Here is a 23,665-nt window from a genome sequence, read left to right as displayed (position 1 = left end):
CAAAATGAGAAGGGTTATACCATACCTTCTTCAGCATTTGAGACTTTGACAACTCCAGTAATAGTCACTGTGTCTCCTGGGACACAGCTATCCACAAGATCATGAACAAGTTCACACTCTATTGTTCGTGGAATCCGACCAGCTTCTCGCTGATCGTCAGACATCAGCTCCTGGATTCTAAAAAGTTAAACAATTTTCAGTCAGTTTATGTACTGACTTTAAGTCATTTCTTCAACATGTCAACTATTTGGAATCCACAAGGTACTGAGCTAAAGGGCAGAGTAGTAAAAATAAAAAAAAAATTCAATAACGTATCTAAAATTAATTCAGCTGTTTCCAATTAAGAATGGCAGGATGAGGGGCACCTGGGTGGCTCAGTCAGTTAAGCATCCCTTGATTTCGGTTCAGATCACAAGCCCCAATCACACTCAGTGCTGCTGGTGTGGAGTTTGCTTGGGATTCTCTCTCTCCCTCTCTCCCTGCCCCTCCACTGCTCGCTCTCTCTCTCTCTCTCTCTCTCTCTCTCTCTCTCTCTCAAAATAAACTTAAAAAAAAATTAAAAAGAATGGTGGGATGAGTATATACACTTGCCTAGCCTCTCTCCAAAATGTCCACCAAAATGGCAGTCATTAAATAAAGAGAAGTTTTTAGGTGTGCAGAGGTGTTACTGATAAACAAGAGATCTTGAAATTTTAGAAAACAGCAAGTAGGAAAGTATTAATGGATAAAACAAAATGAAGTCCAGAATACACACAGGAAAAAGTTACAACAGTACAAGAGAAGTGGGAGCCAATATTCTCAGCAGAGCCCTTAAGAGGCTTCTAGGTTGTAGTCGGCAGGAATGGAGAGTAGGAGTGGATGGCTGAAACGAAACAGGAAAATCAACTGAAAGACAAGTCACAAAACTGTTGATAATTTTTTGGTAGGTGGGTGGATGGGGGTAGAGAAAGAATGAGGGTATCCCAGCAAACCAGGCTTTACTGTTTGGCAAAAACCACAGCACTGTGCTAAAGAAATGGATCTATCTACTCTGTGTGGGGAGCTACGGCATCTAGTGAGGGCATCAGAGTTCCAGAATAAAGCCTCCTTATTCTGGCATATGAGAAGCCCAACTGCAATTCAAAAACACATTCACATAGTAAAATCTGTTAGTTGGAATCCCTACCTTCTTATCCAGGGGGGAAGCCTCATGAGGAGAAACTCCAATCCACAAAATGGCAAAGGAAACCCACCCTACCTACTCCAACTAACGTCTCATTGCTCATCAGATATTTCATCATGAAACGGCAATAATTTAGGGAGGAGAAGAGCATTAGAAACAAACAAAAAGCTGCCTAAGGGTTTTTGAGAAAATCTTACACCATAAAACAAGAATAAGCACCTATAAAAAGGCACCTACTGGAAAATAAGCGTGAGATCAGGAAAACTACAAATATGTTTCTAAAAATCAAATATTAATAGGAGAGAAACTAGAAAAAGCCAAAGAAAACTAGAAAATGAAAGTTAAAAAGAAAAAAAGTTAAAAGACAGATGAACAATCCAATGGATGTATCTAATTGGGAGCATCAAAAGAAAAAACATATATAAACAGAGAAAACAGGATGAAGTCACATTTAGATGTACTCTCACTGCTTCAGAACACCATAGACAAAAAGATTTCAAAAGTGCTAAATAACAAAGTTACAGTCCAAACATGAAGCACATTAAAATAGGGGATAATTTAGGGGAGTATAAGGAAAGAGAATTCATTTTGATTTTGATGCTTGGATCATTTCCTTTAAGGGGCAGAACACGCGAAAAAACACATCCCAGTGATATAAATTACATTTCCTTTTCTTAGCATTTGATCACCTTCCTTGGTTCTTTGTTGAACAAAGATGATCATAAAAATGTAAATGCTCTTGTTTTTGTTAGATATAAACTATAAATTAAACAAAGAAGACAGTTATGATAGGAAAACAGAAGTAACTCTTGACAATGTAAAATTAACATCATAGCTGAGAAGTAAAAGCAAGCACATCGTCCTAACGTCCATGATTCACAGAAAGTGGGTGAGTAAAGTGAAGGAAGGAAGGCATACAAGGGTGTCATCTAAATTCTGTATAAGACGTGAAATTGTGGGAACTGTGGCCTTCTATACTGATTGAAGGTTTTCTGTTTTCTGTTTTTTTAGAGAGAGCAAGAGCACGCTAGCAGGGGATTAGGCCAGAGGGAGAGAGAGAGAATCTTTTTTTTTTTTTTTAATTTTTTTTTTTCAACGTTTATTTATTTTTGGGACAGAGAGAGACAGAGCATGAACGGGGGAGGGGCAGAGAGAGAGGGAGACACAGAATCGGAAACAGGCTCCAGGCTCTGAGCCATCAGCCCAGAGCCTGACGCGGGGCTCGAACTCACGGACCGCGAGATCGTGACCTGGCTGAAGTCGGACGCTTAACCGACTGCGCCACCCAGGCGCCCCAAGAGAGAGAGAATCTTAAGTAGACTCCACGCTCAGTGGGGAGCCCAATGTGAGGCTCAATCCCACAACCCTGGGATAATGACCTGGGCTGAAATCAAGAGTCAAATGCTCAAGCAACCGAGTCATCCAGGCACCCCTACTGATTGAGTTTTTAAAAACATTTACATGCATTACCTTAAAACTTTTTTTTTTTTTTTTTTTTTTGCCACACTCATATTCCAGTTTAATTGTACAGCAAAAGATCAGTAGCTCAGGGCCTCTCATCTGTCTTCTTTTCACCAACTGAATCAGTATCTGCCCCTGGAAGTGCAACTTGGCCTCCCAGGCCCTGGGAATGACCACTGAGGGGGCTCATTTGATGAAGCCAGTGGCACATGTATTTTCTCATTCCACAGGGCCATCTAGACAGCTTCCACAATGACTTCATAAAATCTTCTGGGCCAATAGGATTTTTATTGGCACATAATGGGAAAAGCTTTAAACCGACCATGGTTTTGAAAGCCCAACACTTGTCAGGCTGGCATTTGTGGTATGTTCCTGGCTCCCCCCACCCCCCCACCCCCCGCCAATTCCAGTATAGATAACATACATTTATAACACAGTGTTATATTAGTTTCAGGTATACAATATAGTGATTCAACAATTCTATACATTACTCAGTGCTCATCATGATTAAGTATATTCTTAATCCTTGTCACCTATTTTACCCATTTTCCTACCTCCCTCCCTTTTGGTAACCATCAGTTTGTTCCCTACAGTTAAGAGTCTGTTTTTTCGTTTATCTCGTTTTTCCTTTGTTCTTTTTTTTTCTTCCTTAAATTCCACATATGAGGGAAATTATATGGTATTTCTCTTTCTCTGTCTTATTTCAATTACCATTATACCCTCTAGATCTATCCATATTGTTGCAAATGGCAAGATCTCATTCATTTTTATGGCTGAGTAACATACCGTTATATGAGTAAATACACGCACGCACACACACACACACACCACATCTTTGTTATCCATTCATCTATCAATGGGCACTTGGGCTACTACCAATTATTTTTAATTCTCAAATTTCTTTCATAATTACAGTGAGTTGAATTGTGGCTCTCAAAAAAGATAGGACTGGAAAGTTTCTGTTGAAAAATCAGCTGATAGCCTTACGGGGTTTCCTTTGTATGTAACTGTCTTGTTTTCTCTTGCTTTTAAAATTCCCTTTTTACCATTACTTTTTACTGTGGGGAATAAGCTTAGGAATTCCCTGAGCTTGCACTGATAGGTTAACAAGGCATAAAGAATTAGAAATCCATAGGATGTACACACCCAAGTTTGAGTAAACAATTTAAGTAAATAAGATTAGGTAAATGGGGCAAAGGCCCCAGTATAGGTAAAGCGGGGCAAAAGTCCCAATATAGGACAAAGGTATAGGAATAGGGAATCTCAGGATGAGGATGAGTTAAAAAGATTAGGTGTTCAGAGTGGAAATGCCCCCCCCCCCCGAAGGAACAAATTAGGTAAACTGGTAAATAGGGCTATGGACCGCTGCAGGGCGAAGCTGCCCAGAGAGGAGATAATTAGCTAAAGAGAGGTGCCTTGTTGACCCTGACATAGCATGCTCTGTCTTTCTTGTCCCCTAGACCAGTTTAGGTAAACAGAGGTGGGGCCTCATATCTACTGTAAACAACCTTCTGCCTGGTGCCAGGATTTTGTTTTGTATTAGCCCAAACCCCTAACACCGCATATCTTCAAAACCCCATTTCTCTCACGCCCATGAGTTAATGTTCATGATTTCACTGTCTCTTTGTGCACTCCCATCACATTTGTAAGCCTCCTGATCCTAATAAAAATAGAGCAAGGACCCTTACTCGGGATTCTCCTCCATCTTTACCACCACCAACCCTGCACCTTCACCCTCAATACACACTCAAACACTAGCAGACTGCAATGAGAAGTCTCAGAATGACACAACATGCTAAGGATGCCTTGCTCTAAAAATTAGACATTTAAACTTTTCTTATTAAAACACAGATAAACATAAAGAAGAAAATAACAATTACTCCAATCTTACTTCCTAGACAGTATACTCTCAACATGTTTTTGTATTTCTCACCAGTGTATGTTTTTTTATATTAAATATAATTTATTGTCAAACTGGTTTCCTTTTTTTTTAATATATGAAATTTATTGTCAAATTGGTTTCCATACAACACCCAGTGCTCTTCCCAACAGGTGCCCTCCTCAATGCCCATCACCTACTTTCCCCTCTCCCCCATCCCCCATCAACCCTCAGATTGTTCTCTGTATTTAAGAGTCTCTTTTGATTTGCCTCCCTCCCTCTCTGTAACATTTTTCTCCCTTCCCCGCCCCCATGGTTCTGTTAAGTTTCTCAGGATCCACTTATGAGTGAAAACATGTGGCATCTTTCTCTGCCTGACTTACTTCACTTAGCATAATATCCTCCAGTTCCATCCACATTGCTACAAATGGCCAGATTTCATTCTCTCTCATTACCAAGTAGTGTTCCATTGTATATATAAACCACATCTTCTTTATCCATTCATCAGTTGAAGGACATTTAGGCTCTTTCCATAATTTGGCTATTGTTGAAAGTGCTGCCATAAACACTGGGGTACAAGTGCCCTTATGCATCAGAACTCCTGTATCCCTTGGGTAGATTCCTAGCAGTGCTATTGGTGGGTAATAGGGTAGATCTATTTTTAATTTTTTGAGGAACGTCCACACTGTTTTCCAGAGCAGCTGCACCAGTTTGCATTCCCATCAACAGTGCAAGAGGGTTCCTGTTTCTCCACATCCTCTCCAGCATCTGTAGTCTCCCGATTTGTTCATTTTAGCCACTCTGACTGGCGTGAAGTGGTATTTCAGTGTGGTTTTGATTTGTATTTCCCTGATGGGGAGTGACGTTGAGCATCTTTTCATGTGTCTGTTGGCCATCTGGATGTCTTCTTTAGAAAAGTGTCTATTCATGTCTGCTGTCCATTTCTTCACTGGATTATTTGTTTTTTGGGTTTGAACTTTGGTTATTTCTTTATAGATTTTGGATACTAGCCCTTTATCCAATATGTCATTTGCAAATATCTTTTCCCATTCCATTGTTTGCCTTTTAGTTTTGTTGATTGTTTCCTTTGCAGTGCAGAAGCTTTTCATCTTGCTGAGGTCCCAATAGTTCATTTTTGCTTTTAATTCCTTTGCCTTTGGAGATGTGTCAAGTAAGAAATTGCTGTGGCTGACGTCAAAGAGGTTTTTTCCTGCTTTCTCCTCTAAGGTTTTGATGGTTTCCTGTCTCACATTCAGGTCCTTCATCCATTTTGAGTTTATTTTTGTGAATGGTGTAAGAAAGTGGTCTAGTTTCATTCTTCTGCATGTTGCTGTCCAGTTTTCCCAGCAACATTTGTTAAAGAGACTGTCCTTTTTCCACTGGATACTCTTTCCTGCTTTCTCAAAGATTAGTTGGCCGTACATTTGTGGGTCCAATTCTGGGGTCTCTGTTCTATTCCATTGGTCTATGTGTCTGTTTTTGTGCCAATACCATGCTGTCTTGATGATTACAGTTTTGTAGTAGAGGCTAAAGTTCACCAGTGTATGTTTTTAAACAAAGTCAGTAATGTACAATAGATAACATTCTGCGACCTGCTTTATTACTAAAAACACTGTAAACATTTTTGATGTCATTTCAAAATATTCTCCTGCAACATCATAGTTAATGGTTATACAATAATCCTCTGTACCATCTTATTTATAATATTTTCTTCAGATGTTTAGGCTGCTCCCTATTAAAAAAAAAAATCAACACTGTGAAAACATACTTTCAGCAAGCTATTTCTTAACATACTGTGACTGTTTTCAACAGATAAACCCCCAGAACTGGGACTGTTTCAATAGCAAGGCCTTTGTAAGGCTTTCACCTTCATTCATTCAGATATTTCAATGACTAGCTCAGAAACAATAATTTAATTCTTTATGGCCATCCCAAGCTAAGTTTCAGAAAAATGAAATTGAATTTACTATTAATGGCAGGAAGAGCTTAGGGCAGATAGTCATTTTATAGATCTACATGTTGACAGAATAAAACAATAATGTAAGTTAACATCATACTAATAAATTTTTACTATAACTCATTCAAAATGAACTTTAGCAACATCTTTCTTTTAAAAATTCAAGAAAAGGATGTAAATGGCATCCCTCTCTAAGTTTGATTTCCTAATATCAAAAGATCATCATTCAAACCTAATTAAAATATTTAAGCCTATCTTCTTGTCTGCTATTTTTACCAGAAAGCAAAGAGATTTTGTTCAAATAATTAAATTACCCTGGATCTTGTGTGCACCTATCCTATTATGAACCTTAGAGCTCCTCTGAGGCCCTCATTACCCCCTCAGTGGTGAAAGTCCTACAGACTTTCTTTGCACATCTGTACACTGAAAGAGCACAAGATCACATTCAAGAGTCTTAAATACAGCCATAAAAAATAATGAATTATTGCCATTTGCAACAGCATGGATGGAGCTAGAGGGTATAATGCTAAGTGAAATAAGTCAATCAGAGAAAGACAAATACCACACATATGTGGAATACGGGGGTGGGGGGGGGTGGAGGGGGGTTGGGAGGGGAATGAATAAAGAAAAAAAGGGACAATCCAAAATCCAGACTCTTAACTCCAAAGAACTGTTGACTACCAGAGGGGAGGGGATTTGAGGGATGGGTGAAATAGGTGAAGGTGATTAACAGCACACTTCTCGTGATGAATGCCGAGCAATCACTAATATATACTAACTAATTAATATAACACTGTATGTTACCAATGCCGGAATTAAACTTTTTAAAAATAAAATGTAGAGGCGCCTGGGTGGCTCATTCAGTTAAGTATCTGACATTGGCTCAGGTCATGATCTCACAATTTGTGGGTTTGAGCCCCACGTCAGGCTCTGTGCTGACAGCTCAGAGCCTGGAGCCTGCTTTGGATTCTGTGTCTCCCTCTCTTTCTCTGCCCCTCCCCGGCTCACATTCTGTCTCTCTCAAAAATAAACAAACATTAAAAAAATAAAATGTAAAAAAAAATTTTTAAGCCTTTCTTCTACTGTAAAAGAGTGTTTGTGAAGATCTCAGCATAGTATACAGTTAATTATTGTACATACTGGTCTTAGTTTTTACAGAACAGAAGGAGGTAAAGTTAGGACAGGGCTTGGTAGCAATCTACCTCACTTCTCTCTAGGTTCTTAGTTTTTTTTTAAAACCATCTCTATCCTGTTTTAGCCAGGTTTCCTGGGTAGCACTCTGACTTCAAGGGATGAGTTATGTATGGGACTACAGCCAGATAAAATAGAATAAATTGTTGGGTTAAAAATATACCCCCCTACACACACACACACACACACACACACACACACACACACACAACCTGCAAAAAACAGCTTAAAAATAAAAACCTATAGTAAAATGTGTCATGGACAGTGAGAACATGAAACATGCCATTTCTAAGGGATTCTTTATTTTAAATTTCTAAACAATGCTTCTTTCATAGCTCATTATGGAAAGAAAATTATATAGCTTTGATGGCCTACATCCAGTTCAATGAACCACATAAATGAGAAACAAAATGAACTATTGCTCAATAGCAAAAGGGTATGATACTTGCACTTTAAATCCTTTCTGGAATCTGATATACAACAAATTTCAAATAAAGGCAATTATCATTTCAAGACAAACTCTTAATGAAATAAATCTTTTACTATACACTGTATCACTGCCTACAGATAAGAATCACAGTACAATACAGGAATATTATAGACTTACTTGGCAGTATGAGAGATCTAAAACCTGTGTTTTATTTAATAGTCTGATTGCTTACTTGATTGACTGCCAGTCCATCGTAACCGTGAGAGGAGAGCTACGGAGAGCAGTGAATGACCTCCCTCGACATATGGGCACAGGACACTGCAACAAGATTAATTCACATCCAGATTTTAATAAACTACAATCACATCTCAGGAAAATTCAAGTTAAAATGCTTCATTTAACATTGTTTTAAGTTGGTCTCAGGATGGTGTTAAAGTAAAATGCACTAAGAGCTTAATGACTTTCTATTTCCTTCTGTATCAATTCTGTATCACAAGCTTTTGAGGTACTTTTGCAGCTGGTCCCTCTTGATTACTGCTCTTATTCTTTCCACTGTGGGTGTGCAAGGCTCCTCACAAGCCTCTCACACTAAGCATTCCTTCCTTCCTTTGTGCCCATGTAGCCTCCTGATCTTTGAATGCCCTCTCACATGCAGTCCCACGTACCCAGCCCTAATCCTCCCCTTTTCCAAAGGCTTCCTAGGTCTTCCTTAATCCCTAGATCTCCTATCTCACTTCCTTGTGCTGTTTATATAATGTTTATTGTACCACAAAGGCAGTCTTCACCATGTGAGTTGTGTTCAAGTTTTTATAAGTCACTTGTTGGCTATTTGGACCCCAAGATGCATTTATAAATTCACAGATCGTGCCACAGATTGGCCAGTTCCAAATATGACTGCAACAATATCTCCCCAAGAGCCTTTCTAGAACCTTACCACTCCCCCATCAAGAGATGGAGTCTAATTTCCCCTTTTTGGAATCTGGACAGGCTTATGACTCACTTTGTAACCAACAGAATGTGATAGAAGTGATGCTGCCTGACTTCTAAGGCTAGCTCAAAAGAGCCAAAGCCATTTCTTCCTGAGAGCTAGATGTCTGTGTCTTGAAGCTGTCAGCAGCCATGTGTGCAGAATGAGTATCCCAAGCTGTCATACTTTGTGTGAGAAACCAAAACCAGCCCGGAGAGACCACTTGGAGGAGAGATGCCCAGCCAGCCCCCAGCTACCCCAGCCCCCAGCCACTGCAGCCCCTTGCTGTTCAGCTCCAGCCACCATTGGACTACAACTCCATAAGAGACCCAGGGGCAGAACTACCCAGCCAAGCAGTTCTTCTGAACTTCGAACGGACAGAAACCATGACAAGTAATTAAATGACTGTTGTTATTTTAAGCCACTAAGTTTTAGGGGGATTTGTTATGCAGTAATAGTGACTGAAACAGGGATCTCCTGGAACAATAATTTTTCTGAGTGCTTCAGTTCACCAAAGTTCAGACACAAGCAGAACCTCTTCACACTAGTGCTCATCCTACAGGTCAGCATTACCACCCACGATACTGGAGGGCATGGAAGTATCTTGACCAAATGTGGTGTACGGTAAATATCCAATAAATCAGCATTTAAATTTTGGCCTAAGAGCTAAAGGCAGAGCCTGAACCTTAAGCCCAGACAAATAGTAGGTGACACCCATTTACCAACACCACTGATTACCCAGAACCAATAGTTGAGGGTGCCTGGGTGGCTCATTTGGTTAAGCAATCAACTCCTGATTTCAGTTCAGGCCATGATTGTATCATTCGTGAGATCAAACCCCATTTATGGCTCTGCACTGACAGCACAGAGCCTGCTTGGCATTCATTCTCTCCCTCTCTCTCCCTCTCTCTCTGTGCATCCTTTCCCCATGCACATGCCCCCCACCTAAATAAATAAATAAATAAATATTAAGAAAATATATTTTAAAAAAGAACCAATAGCTGAATCTAACACATCTTGTTCTTCTTGTAAAAGAAGAAAATCCTACAAATTTCAATTTGTGTAAAAATGTAATAAATGTTAAATTTATTAAAGTCCAAGGTTGGTAGAGGCAACCCTGGAAAATAAGAATAGGTATGGTAAGTCTCCCTGCCTTATCAAAAGTTTTAATGAGATCAGCAAAAGTAAGATTGTATAGAGCTGGGATAGGACCAGTGAAATGAAAGAGTCACATGTCTATAAAAACACAGTGAACCACAGAAGAAGTAATACACGTCAGTAGGAATAGAGGGCTTAATTAATAAATGGTGACAACTGGCTTTTCACCTAAAAGAATAAAATTAGATCCTTAGCTTTATGCCATTCCCAAGATTAAATTCCTGATGAACAAAAATCTAAATATAAAAAATATGACCTAAAAGTATTAAAAGGGAATGTAAGAGAAATGTTGATAATGCTCGAGTGAAGAACGCCTTTTTAAGAAGGGCATAAAAAGTAAAAGTCATAAGGGAAAAAAAAACAATCACTTTAGCCCTGTCAAAATTTAAAACTATAGAACAAAAAATATACCACAAAGTTAAAAGATAAACCAAATACTGGGAGAAGATATCTATAATGTATATAATCAAAGATTATTATCTAGAATTAATAAAAAACTCTTATCAATAGTATAAACAGAAAAATAAGCAGAAAACATAAACAGAAAATTCAATAAAGAAGGAAACTGGCCAATAAAGATGTGAAAAGATGTTCAACTGTAACAGAAATAGTAGAAATTCATATTAAAAATGAAATACCATTTACCCCACCAGAATAACAACATTTAAAAAGGCTAATAATACCAAGTGTTAATGAAAATACAGAGAAATGGTAATTGTTTAACACTCCAGCAGAGGTGTAAACTGGGACCAACACTCTGACAAGTCGTTTGGCAACCTCTAATAGTTAACAATAAGCTTATCCCAGAACTGAGAAATTCCTCTGCTACAGAGATATGTACAAGAATGTTTTCTGCAGCATCGTATGTAGTTGTAAAAAACCGGAAGCAACACAAACGTCCACCAGGAGAATGGATAAACAATCACTATTCATTCAATGGGGTACTCCACAACGGTAAAGATAAAAGGATTAGGTATGTGTTAAGATAGGTAAACTCCAAAATAACCAAGTGAAAAAAAAGTTGCAGAATGTTACATTCAATATACCATTCACATAAACACACACAAAACAAACCTTACACATATTGTCAGGTATAAGAATGCAGATTTGAAGAATTTATGCCAATTTCCGAAGAGTGGCTGCCTCTAAGGATGAAAAAAGTGAATGGAACTGGGGAGGGCAATAGAGAGATTTCAACTTTAACTCTAATACTTAGTATTTTATGCTTAAAAAATTAAGCTTAAATCACAAAACATTAATATCTGTCAACTCATAACGGTGGCTCTATAGATATTATTCTCTCGACTTTTCTATGGCTTTAAAATCTATAGTCTAAAGTCAATAAAGATAAAAGGAACACATCATTGTCAAACCTATTAAGTCAAAATATAGAAATATGAATGGAAAGGATACACATTAACTTTAGGATAATGACTGTCTCTGGGAATTGTAGAAGCGAGGGGGCACAAAAGTGACACTAATCACATCCATAATGCTCTAGATCTTTAAAAATATAACTGGAGCCGGCAATATGTAAAATTCTGGGTGATGATTAGAGGAATGCTTTATTGGTTTATTTTCTGTACCCTGAAGTATTTCATAATTTAAAAACTAAAAATAAGTAAAAATAAGCTCTGTGCTCAGAAACACTGGGAAATGTTTTCTGTAAACTGATTTGCCTTCTCTACCAAGATACATAATTAAGTAGGTAAATAACATATTACCTTCGTGGGAAGATTATATTTTCCATCTGGAAGAGGAAAACCCTGAACTTCTCCACATGCAGCACAAAGAAAAGCCATCTTAGTGCACAGAGGCTTTATGTTACTGACACGAACCACTGTCCCTCGCAGAGCGATATATTTTCCATAGTAATTTGCTCGGACATTCTTGAGCTGTGTCAAGGGCTCATAGTTATAGACCCTAAAAACAAAAACAAGAATGTATTTATCTATGAATTTACAATAAGCCAATAGTGGAAGTTATCTGTATCTTCACAACTTCCTTTTAGGAGCAACTGTGGAATTCTCCAACCATAGCATCCCTACAGATCAGTAATTTCAGAAGAATTAAATCATTCTTAAAGATTAAAAAATGCTAAATGTTCCCGTTTCTTCTAGTCCCACTGGCTGTTCTCTAAGGGAAAAAAGGAAAAAACTACTGTCAAAAGAAAAATTTTGGCAACAAAAAAAGTGACTTGAGTTTCTTCTTTTTCAAGAACTGTTACAAAGTATCATCTATAAATTCTGAAAAAGAAAACCCTAGTGATTACCTTATTCAGCTCTTCTAATGAGAATTTTAAATCTTAAATAAAGATGAATTAAAGAAAAACAGAATTCCATTTGTTCTGTGTCTAGTAGAAACCTAGTAATTTCAACAAAATATAATCACACCATTTACTGTATTACATAGATTATTAATTTAAATAGCAGCATCTTGATAAGTATACATCCAAAATCAATTTTTACAGGAATGTACAGGTTGGGAAATCACCTTATTTGGGCAGGGAAATTTATTTTTGTCATGACCTCTTTGAAGAATTCTGAGTGAGTTTACTTGGGTTTGATAATCAATAAGATAGCACAGAATTCAACCTTTTTTACTGATTTCTCTGGTTTTATAAAATGAGGTTTCCAATCTCAAACAGTCTTACATGCCAGATTCTAAATAATACTTTAATACCGGTAAATCCTTACCTTGCATGAATGTGTGGCACATTTACCATTGTTTCCCCATCCCTAGGCAATCCTTCTTGGGCTTGTAATTCAGCTGCATGCCTTTCAAGGTCCCTAGTTAATACCTAAACAGTTGGAAAACAAAATACACTCGAAGTAGAACTCTTTTATAGAAATGTGAAGTTTATGAATATAAACAGTTCAGAACAGAATATTAACAGAACTCTAATAGCCCTTTAAAACTCTGATATTTAAGGGGTGCCTGGGTGGCTTGTTCAGTTAAGCATCCGATTTCAGCTCAGGTCATGATCTCATCATTTGTGGGTTTGAGCCCCACGTCAGGCTCTGTGCTGACAGCTCGGAGCCTGCTTTGGATTCTGTGTCTCCCTCTCTTTCTGCCCCTCCCCTGCTTGTGCTCTGTCTCTCTCTCAAAAATAAACATTAATTTATTTTTAAACTCTGATATTTAATTATGACTACTTATTTTATAGTGGATTATGTTTTACCTGGGATTTTGTCATCCCTGGACTGGAAAACTCCAGCATCCCTGTCTGCTACTTTCTGTCCAAAGTAAGCTTAATATTAAAAGTCCTTACAGTAGTCTCCAAAGCTATTACTGCCGGAACAGGCTCTGGTGAATACATATTTTATACTTCTCTATATTCAGTGATTAAGATAGAGAAAATAAAGATGACTTTTGAAATATCTAATACCCACTCCCTTGACATTTGATATTAAATATTTAATATCCTCTTGTGTACAAAGCAGTATGCTGACAATCTAAGAGTGAAAATGAGATGCACATCTATAGCTCTAATTGTTATAAAGACCATAAAGATTTAGAGACAAATACTATGCAAGTTTTGAAAAACAGTCCTGAGAAAGGTTTACATGAAAGACAATGGAGTTAGGCCCCAAAATCTGGATGCAATGCAAGGGGCATTCCATGGTTAAGGGACGGCATGTGCAAGAGGTCAGAGTATTGAAAGAATTCTGGGGAGATCTCAGCTTAGCTTAATGGGTAGTGAGTGAAAGTGGAGGAGGAAGATGAACCACATCATGGAAGGCCTTCAACACCATGTAAAGGATTTGGATTTCACTTGGAAGAAGTCACCAGTTTCCGAAGACAGATCATGTTTCACCAGTATAGCAACAATTTAGGAAAGATAATGAAGGTTTAAGAAGGGTGGAGGGCCAGTAAGGGTGGAAAAGAGATGGATTTAAGAGATGTTTTAGAAACAGGAATGAAAGAATGTGGTGACTTGGATATGGAGAACTAATGAGTGAGATGAGTCTGGAGACAACACCAAGGTTTCCTGTCTCAGGTTACCAGCAATGTACACATCTTTGTAATTAACTATTCCTTGTGCCTGGATACCATTACCTCCTCTGGCCTATGTCTAATTCTCAGAACCCCTTTAAGACCCATAATAACCCTAGCATCTCTACAAAGTCTTCCTCTGACCTCTTCCTATTCCTCCCCAATAGTCTTACTTTTTCTGAATGCACCCAGTATTTTATCTGTTCCTGTTGTGAGATTTACAACTCTTTACCTAGAAGCATTTATCTATTTGTCAGCCTAAATAATACTGTCACATATGTTATGTCAACTGACCCTGAGAAAAACAGGCACAGCATATATTATTTTCCATTTATATATGGGGACACTCAGGGAGATTAAGTCTTGCCCCATGCCACACAACCCAAATCTGAGGTTGTTTTCCAAGTTCATAACTGATAACAACATGATCCTTGTCTCATCTTCCTTATGAGATTTTTTTAAGGAGCTCTTCAATTCCTGCATTATCTTTAACAGACTAAACTAATTCAAGTAAATTAAAATAAATGTTATATTTAGATAAGCTGTTGTATATAGAATGAATGCTATCTTTCAGGACAGGATTGAAATTCTTCAGTTCTAGTTGGCTAAAAACTACCTGTTAGGGAAGGTACTGTTACTGTAAAGTCTTCCTTTAAAATTTTGACAAAAGTCAACACAAAAATATTTACCTGATGTATTGCCAGACCCATGCAAGCCAAAGTTTTCTCAGGTGTATCCCTTAACTCATTTGCTATAGTTGGTACCAGTTTAGTCATTTCATCGTCTTTTGTCAGTTCTTTAAAATCCACCAAAATACTTCCCTTTCTTTCTATTTCATCCTATAAAATATTAAAGGCATGAAAACAATGATGGCTTTTTTGAAGTCAACAATCAAAACTAAACATTCAATTACTTTGAAAAAGCATATGTTTATATTGTGATAACAATGAGTATAATAAGCTTTGCGCCAAGCACAGTTACAGTATTTAAAATATATTAATTTACTTATGCCTCTTAACAACACTTTGTGGTAGGTATTAATACTATTATGACCAACTGATAGATGAGAACACTAAGGTACAAAGAACGTAAGTAATACACCAAAGTCCACACTGCAGCTAAGTGGCAGAGGTGGGATCTAGATCAAAGCTGTCTGGCTCCAGCCTCTACTGATCACTAGCACCTCAAACACATTGTTTAAGAAGACAACACATAAAGGTGTACTGGTAGCTTTGTTGTACAGGAAGCTTACCTTATCATATAAATCAATACGCCTTGTGAAAAAATTTTCAAATGCTTGAATCTTCTCAATAAAAGGAGAGCTACTGCTGTAAACTAATCCAACAAATATGGCATTAGCACTAATAATCACACACATACAGGCATATTTTTCATGAGACGAAGAAACATTGTACACATGGTAGAGGACTTGTTCCAATTACTTTGCATTTTGATTATATTTACATAGGAATAGTTAAGTATTCTAAAGCAAGTTTAGGTCTGCATAATCTTAAATGCAGATAAGAAGTGTTTCTCTCTAATAGCACCAATACTATCTGGGAATCTTTGTACTGAACCTTTGGCGCTTAATAGGACCTAGTAGTTCAAATAGCTTACATAATAGAGCTTAAAATGAAAATTATAATAAAGCCAAAGCTAGACACCTGAATTAAATTCTTACCCAGAAACAGAGCTAAAGACAATCAGTCTTTGCAAAGTAAATTCTACAAGTCCAAAATGCCACATGTCAAATCCCTTCCTGACATTAGGGTAGACAAACCGCTATTTCACTCTGGTCCCAAAACTTTTACACTGTAAAGTTCCATAACATTTTCAAACTCGTCTTCCACAGAGAAACAATACAATGAAGTAGTTTGGAAGTATAGATGGCTAAATCTAAGGCATCTGCTGAACTCCATCTTTAGGACCAGTCTAAAGATCACTTCTGGTGTTCTGGTCTAAGTACTAGGGAAATATTGCAGGTGTTGGTAGCTAATGCATCCTAAAACAACAAAAGACACATCACCTAAGAAACATATCTATGTGATAGAAAACAAAAAAACAAACAGACTCTCAATACAGAAAAACATTTGTAAAGCACTTCATTCATTCACCAAATGAATACGGAGTGCCTGGTAGGGGGAAGATCCTTGCCCTCAAAGCAGTACAGTCCAGTAGAAAAAAACCTATATATATATACACATATATGAGTACATATATATACATATAAATGTACATACGTATACATATATACATATACGTCTTTACACATACACACACATATACGTACACATAAACCATAATTCATAAGAGATATAACATATAGAAAAAAACTGTAAGAACACAGAAAAGACTAGTCTCCAAACCTATGATGTTAACTGATATTTTTGACTATAAAAGGGAGAGTCCTTAAGTGTGTTTCTACACAAGCCTGTGTAGGTTCTCTTGGTTTCAAGCCCTCCCTTCTATTTTCTATCCTGTGATGCTATGATTGAGATCTGCACAGTGCACTGCCCAGACTCCTTTAAATTCTGCCAACTGGAGGCATGTTAGAGACTGGAAGGTGGCAAGAAAGAAGGGTTTTATTTTTGTTTCTAAGTCTTTTCAGCATCTTGCCAGCTGCAGAGAATTTCCAGCCTCCAGCTCTGAGCATCAATAGTGTCATCCTCCCACCAGAGTTACCAGCAACAACCAGCTTCATTTGCTGCAATGGTCCGAGCACAGGTGTGAAAGGTACCCTTTGGAGATCGAAGCACAGCTTTTCAGGGTGCCCCTGAGCACCTGAAGCAACAGCTCTTCCTTTGAATCCCTACATCCTGACAACCTCAGAACTTCTTACTTTTTATTCCCTCAGCCTTAAGGATGGTTGCTGCTTCTGGAAGTTACTATTATCTGAGGTCTTATCACAGTGTTCCCATTTTGCTCTTTATTTATTTATTTTTTTAATTTTATTTGAGAGAGAGAGAGAGAGAGAGAGAGAGTGAGTGAGTCCTAAGCAGGCTCCAGGCTCAGTGTGGAGCTCGATGCAGGCTCAATCCCATGACCCTGGAATCATGACCTGAGCCAAAATCAACTGTCAAAGGCTCAACCAACAGCCACCCAGGAGCAACCCCCCTTTTGCTCTTTTTAGACTTCCAACTGTATATTCAATTCACTGTATTAAATCCCCTTTTTGAAATACCTACTGTGGTTTCTGCTTTCCTAACTGATACAAAACCCTAAACATAATACTCTTTAAATATAAACATGATTTAATTGTTTGGGTGAACTAAAATTAAAGAAGGGGATATTTATCAGTAAGCCAAATGTACTATAGTAATAGGAGATGTAACATCCAGTGACAAGAAAACAGAATCTGTGATACTCTTTACACTTGTAACTTTACCTTCAGAGAAATAAAGCTTCCAGCCTTTATATGGTATGAACTGATCCAATGTTGATTGTAGTAGCAAAGACTGTGAGGTTTGTTCTAAAACAAATAGAATACTAAGTCAGTAGAAATAGTAATGTGCTGCTGAAGCGAGCACTAGGTTAGTAGAAGTAGAATATTTTTTTTTTCCAATTTGCTTCTCCTTCTGATAATGAGAAACTGACATGATATTAGTAGTTACAGGTTAAGTTATACGTTTCAGTAAAAATTTTGGATCTTAATACTTCAATACTACTTTAAGGAGTAACATCAAATCAAAGACTGAAGTTTAAGTTAAACTGCTTTGCAGGACAAGCATAAATAGCTTCCTTCATGAAGGAAAAAAAATTGAGCAATCTTTGACCTCCCCTACCAGAAGTATGCTTTCTCGTAGTTTTATTCAGGTCAGGTCTGTGTTCTCTCTCTCTCCATTTTCCTGTGAAGCTCCCACCACCTCGTCCTCTTTTCCAGCTTTGAAACCTCCCTCGTCCAAATCCTCTGCCTCTATAGTCTCCATTCATGTCTTCTAAAAGACAAAGACAAAAAAAAATCTTCATCAAAATTACAATGGAAATAGTGCTCCTAAGAATGTATTAACATAGTAAATAAAATTAACATATTCTAGTTTGAGATTAGCAAACAGCACTGCAACATTGTACATCATGGTACCAGCTTCAAACGCTCTGCAGTCACACTTCTAATTCCCATCTCTCTCTCCTTACAGTTTTTACTTAAATTCCAGTTAACATACAGTGTAATATTTGTTTCAAGTGTACAATACAGGGATTCAACACTTCCACACAATACCCAGTGCTCATCATCACAAGTGCATGCCTTAATCCCAATCACCTGTTTCACCCCCACATCCCTTCTAGTAACCGTCGGTTTGTTCTCTATTGTTAAGAGTCTGTTTCTTGGTTTATCTCTCTCTTTTTGCCCTTTGCTTGTTTGTTTTGTTTCTTAAATTCAACATATAAGTCAAATCATATAGTATTTGTCTTTCTCTGACTGACTGACTTTGCTTATTTTACTCTCTAGCCAGATCTATATCATTGCAAATGGTGCCACTTCTTTTCAAGGTATATGTACCATAGGTGTTTAACCAAGTATACTGAACATTCATGGGATAAAAATAAGGTAGTGTACCGGTTTTCAAGGGGCTCCCTCAATAGAAATGAAAATAAGACAAGTAATTAACTCAGAGATGACTTTTTTTTTATAGTGTTTTAGACTGATTCTAGGGCAGCACTGGCTGACCATAATTCTGACCTGTGACACTACGAACACATCATCATAGACCCTCAAAAACAGTCAATCCTGCATGTCATATCCACTTTTACAAAAGGTACACACATACTCTTACATAGGCAGCTAATGTGAACTTTTCTGAGGATGCATAGGGGTGGAAAAGGGTACATACATGTTTTAATCTTTCTTTCTCTATAGGGGCTAAATAGGAAAGAAGTTAATTTCCTGGGACTTCCAGCTTCTCAAAAAGGCAATGGAAGAAAGATCATTTCTAGGTCAATACTGATTAGATGAATTATTTGCAGTTCTTAGATAAACTCATTGAAATGCAATCATTTTTTTAAAAACATATTTATTAACATATTCTCATCCTTTTCTTTTCTTTTCTTTTTTTTTTTTTTTTGCTAATTATCCCTTCACATTTTTTTGTTTTGTACATAGCAAGATACTTTTTTTTTTTTTTTAACTCAATGATAGATTCTGGCTAATTATCAAAGATTCAAAATAAAAGTAACCTTTAAAACAGTTTTTAACCTATAACCAATAAAAAAAAATTGAATCAGTAATCAAAAATCTCCCAACAAACAAGAGTCCAGGGCCAGATGGCTTCCCAGGGGAATTCTAACAAATGTTTAAAGAGTTAATGCCTATTCTTTTGAAGCTGTTCCAAAAAATAGAAATGGAAGGAAAACTTTCAAACTCATTCTATGAGGCCACCATTACCTTGATTCCAAAACCAGACAAAGACTCCACTAAAAAAGAGAATTACATACAAATCTCCCTGCTGAACAAGGATGCAAAAATTCTCAACAAGATACTAACAAACCAAATCCAACAACACATTAAAAGAATTATTCATCACAATCAAGTGGGGTTTACTCTTGGGATGCAGGGCTGGTTCAATATCCACAAATCAATCAATGTGACACATTGCATTAATAAAAGAACAGATAAGAAACACATGATCCTCTCAATAGATGCAGAAAAAGCATTTGACAAAATACAGCATCCTTTCTTGATAAAAAGCCTCAAGAAAGTAGGGATAGAAGGAACATAACTTAAGATCATAAAGACCACATACAAAAGACCCACAGAGAATATCATCCTCAATGGGGAAAAACTGAGAGCTTTCCCCCTAAGGTGAGGAATGTGAAAGGATGTCCACTCTCACCACTGTTGTTCAACATAGTGTTGGAACAAGTCTCAGCAATCAGACAACACAAAGAAATAAAAGTCAACCAAATTGGCAAGGAAGAAGTCAAATTTTCATTCTTTGCAGACAACATGATACTCTACATGGAAAGCCCAAAAGACTCCACCCCAAAACTGCCAGAACTGATACACGAATTCAGCAACATTGCAGGATATAAAATCAACGTACAGAAATCAGTTTAATTTCTATACACCAATAATGAAGCAGCAGAAAGAAAAACCAAGGAATCGATCCCACTTACAACTGCACCGAAAACCATAAATACCTAGGAATAAACCCAACCAAAGGTGTAAAAGATCTGTATGCAGAAAACTATAGAAAGCCTATGAAAGAAACTGAAGAAGACACAAAGAAATGAAAAAACATTCCATGTTCATGGACTGGAGGAATACTGTTAAAATGTCAATACTACCCAAAGCAATCTACACATTCAACGCAATCCCTATCAAAATAACACCAGCATTCTTTACAGAACTAGAACAAACAATTCTAAAATTCAGAAAAGGCCCTGAATAGCCAATGTAATACACTGAAAAGAACACCAAAGCTGGGGGCATCATAATTCCGGACTTCAAACTGTATTACAAAACTGTAATGATCAAGACAGTATGGTGCTGGCACAAAAACAGACACATAGATCAATGGAACAGAATAGAGAACCCAGAAATGGACCCACAAATGTATGGCCAACTAATCTCTGATAAAGCAGGAAAGAGTATCCAATGGAAAAAAGACAGTCTCTTCAGCAAATGGTGCTGGGAGAACTGGACGAAAACGTGAAGAAGAATGATACACCACACACACAAATAAATTCAAAATGGAGAAAGACGTAAATGTAAGACAGGAAACCATCAAAACCCTAGAGGAGAAAACAGGCAACAACCTCTTTGACCTTGGCTGCACCAACTTCTTACTAGATGTGCCTCCGGAGGCAAGGGAAACAAAGGCAAAAATGAACTATTGGGACCTCATCAAGATAAAAAGCTTCTTTCTGCAAAGCAAAGGAAACGATCAACAACAAAACTAAAAAGCAACCAATGGAATAGGAGAAGATATTTGAAATGACATATCAGATAAAAGGTTAGTATACAAAATCTATAAAGAACTTATCAAACTTAACACCCAAAATACAAACAATCCAGTGAAGAAATGGCCAAAAGACACGCATAGACACTTTTCCAAAGACATCAAGATGGCTAAGAACACATGAAAAGATGCTCTACATCACTCATCATTAGGGAAATACAAATCAAAACCACAATGATACCACCTCACATCTGTCAGAATGGCTAAAATTAACAACTCAGGCAACAACAGATGTTGGCAAGGAGGTGGAGGAAAGGGAACACTTTTGTATTGCTAGTGGGAATGCAAGCTGGTGCAGCGACTCTGGAAAACAGTATGGAGGTTCCTCAAAAAATTAAAAATAGAACTACCCCACGACCCAGCAATTGCACCACTAGGTACTTACCCAAGGAATACAGGTATGCTGTTTCAAAGGGGCACATGCACCCCAATGTTTATAGCAGCACTATCAACAATAGCCAAAGTATGGAAAGAGCCCAAATGTCCACTGATGGATCAATGGATAAAGAAGCTGTGGTATATAAATACAATGGAATACTACTCGGGGTCAAAAAGAATGAAATCTTGCCATTTGCAACAACACAGGTGGAACTAGAGTGTATTATGCTAAACGAAATAAGTCAGTCAGAGAAAGATAAATATCATAGGACTTCACTCATGTGGAATTTAAGAAACAAAACCGGCTGGGGTGCCTGGGGTTGCCTGAGTGGCTAAGTCGGTTGAGCGTCCAACTTCGGCTCAGGTCATGATCTCACGGTTTGTGGGTTTGAGCCCCATGGCGGGCTCTGTACTGACAGCTCAGAGCCTGGAGCCTACTTCAGATTGTGTGTCTCCCTCTCTCTGCTTGTCCCCCACTCACCCTCTGTCTCTTAAAAATGAATAAACATTAAAAAAAATTTTTTTTATAAGTTAACAAACAAAAGGAGCGCCTGCGTGGCTCAGTTGGTTAAGGCTCCAACTTCAGCTCAGGTCATGATATGGCGGTTTCCAAGTTCAAGCCCTGCATCGTGCTCTCTGCTGTCAGTACAGCACTCCTTCTGATCCTCTGTCACCCTTTCTCTCTGCCCCTCCTCCACTTGTGAGGTGCACACACAAAATAAATACATCTAAAAACAAACCAGGGAGGCAAACCATAAGAGACTCAAATACAGAGAACAACCTTTGGGTTGCAGGGGGGGGGGGGGGTGCTAAATAGGTGATGAGCATTAAGGAGGGCATTTGTTGGGATGAGCATAGGGTGTTATATGTAAGTGATGAATCACTAAACTCTACTTTTGAAAGCATTACGACACTATATATTAACTAACTTGGATTTAAATAAAATTCAAAATATCAATTCTGTGATGGAAGTAGGAGTAAAAAAAATAAAATAGGTTTTAAAATAATTCATATAAGTGGAGCACAGGGCATTTTTAGGACAGTGAAACGATTCTGTATGATATTGTAGTGGTGGATATATGACATTATGAATTTGTCAAAGCCCATGGAATTGTACAAGAGAAATAGTGAACTCTAACATAAACTCTGCACGTTAGCTAGTAATAATATCAATATCGGTCAATTAATTGCAACCAATGTAACACACTAATAATGCAGGGTGTTAACAAGTGGAACCTGGGCTGTGGGGAGGTAAGAGAAAATATAAGGGAACTCTGCACTTTCTGTGCCATTTTTCTGTTAACCTAAAACTGTTGTAAAAAAGAAAGTCAACCTTTAAAAATAGCTCGTATCCTAAGGATAAAAAGAAACAAAGAGTATCTCCGTACACTGTAGTGCAATTCATCACACACACAAAAAAACCATATCCGAATCTGTTTAAAGGGATTTAATTAATAAATACGTTAATACCCAAACAAGTTCCTAACGTTAGGACAAGCCAGAACTTTGATCATCGTCTAGACCATATCGCAAGTCAGGAAACTGAAACCCTGAGAAACAGATCAAGATCTAAGTTGTTTGGTGGCAGTACTGAACTCCAAACTCCGTTTTTAAAATCCAAGCTGAAGCGCTCCTTCGAGAACGCTACATGCCCTATCTTTCCCAAATGAGATAATATAGTGGCAATAACTTGTAAAAATTCCAACACAGACGCAACATGTAGGACTGTAGAATTGGGTAAAGGAGCCACCTGTAGGCCTGTTGTCCTTCGTTAAACACCCCCACTTCATTTAGTTCTCCTCAGGCTGTTCTTACTTGCAAAGATAGACGTCCCAAAGGTCTCCCAGTTCTCAGCAGGGCAGGTTCCTGGACAGCAGCAGATGTGCCCCGCCCCGCTCTCCCTTCCTCCGGGGGGGAATCTAGGCAGGGCCGAGAAAAGACTGAGGCCCGAGCTCCTCAGGCGACCCCTACCCAAGACCTGCGATTCTCTTCAGTCGCAGCCCTCCCGACGTCCCCGCGTGGGACCTGTTTCCCCAACGCCTCACGGGCTCACTGGATCTTTAGCGACTGAAGCTAAACTACCGTCTCCTTCCACGTTCTTTTTTGGCGCGTCTTTGACGCAACTTCCGT

The 23,665-nt window shown here is 38.0% G+C and overlaps 1 protein-coding gene across 6 annotated transcripts in view; it reads right to left on the bottom strand.

Annotated features, from left to right (window-relative positions):
- Nucleotides 1–23,640, bottom strand: part of MCM8 (minichromosome maintenance 8 homologous recombination repair factor) — a 56,402-nt gene extending 32,762 nt beyond the window's left edge. For 5 of the 6 annotated variants that reach the window (XM_045445260.1, XM_045445261.1, XM_045445259.1 and 2 more), the window contains exons 1-9: nt 23,286–23,640; nt 17,984–18,136; nt 17,587–17,670; nt 15,454–15,536; nt 14,891–15,040; nt 12,902–13,005; nt 11,930–12,128; nt 8,313–8,398; nt 26–177 (exon numbers count right to left, since the gene is read on the bottom strand). In XM_045445260.1, coding sequence (XP_045301216.1) covers nt 26–177; nt 8,313–8,398; nt 11,930–12,128; nt 12,902–13,005; nt 14,891–15,040; nt 15,454–15,536; nt 17,587–17,670; nt 17,984–18,136; nt 23,286–23,325 — 1,051 coding nt within the window. In that variant the 5' untranslated portion in view covers nt 23,326–23,640. The remainder of the gene's footprint in view (nt 1–25; nt 178–8,312; nt 8,399–11,929; nt 12,129–12,901; nt 13,006–14,890; nt 15,041–15,453; nt 15,537–17,586; nt 17,671–17,983; nt 18,137–23,285) is intronic. The other variant, XM_045445262.1, reaches the window with a different exon arrangement.
- Between the last annotated feature and the right edge of the window lie 25 nt (nt 23,641–23,665).

The sequence above is a fragment of the Leopardus geoffroyi genome, chromosome A3, assembly GCF_018350155.1.
Source record: "Leopardus geoffroyi isolate Oge1 chromosome A3, O.geoffroyi_Oge1_pat1.0, whole genome shotgun sequence".
Classification (NCBI taxonomy): domain Eukaryota; kingdom Metazoa; phylum Chordata; class Mammalia; order Carnivora; family Felidae; genus Leopardus; species Leopardus geoffroyi.
Note: the sequence above shows the minus strand (reverse complement) of the source record. Positions and strands in the feature narration are given on the sequence as shown.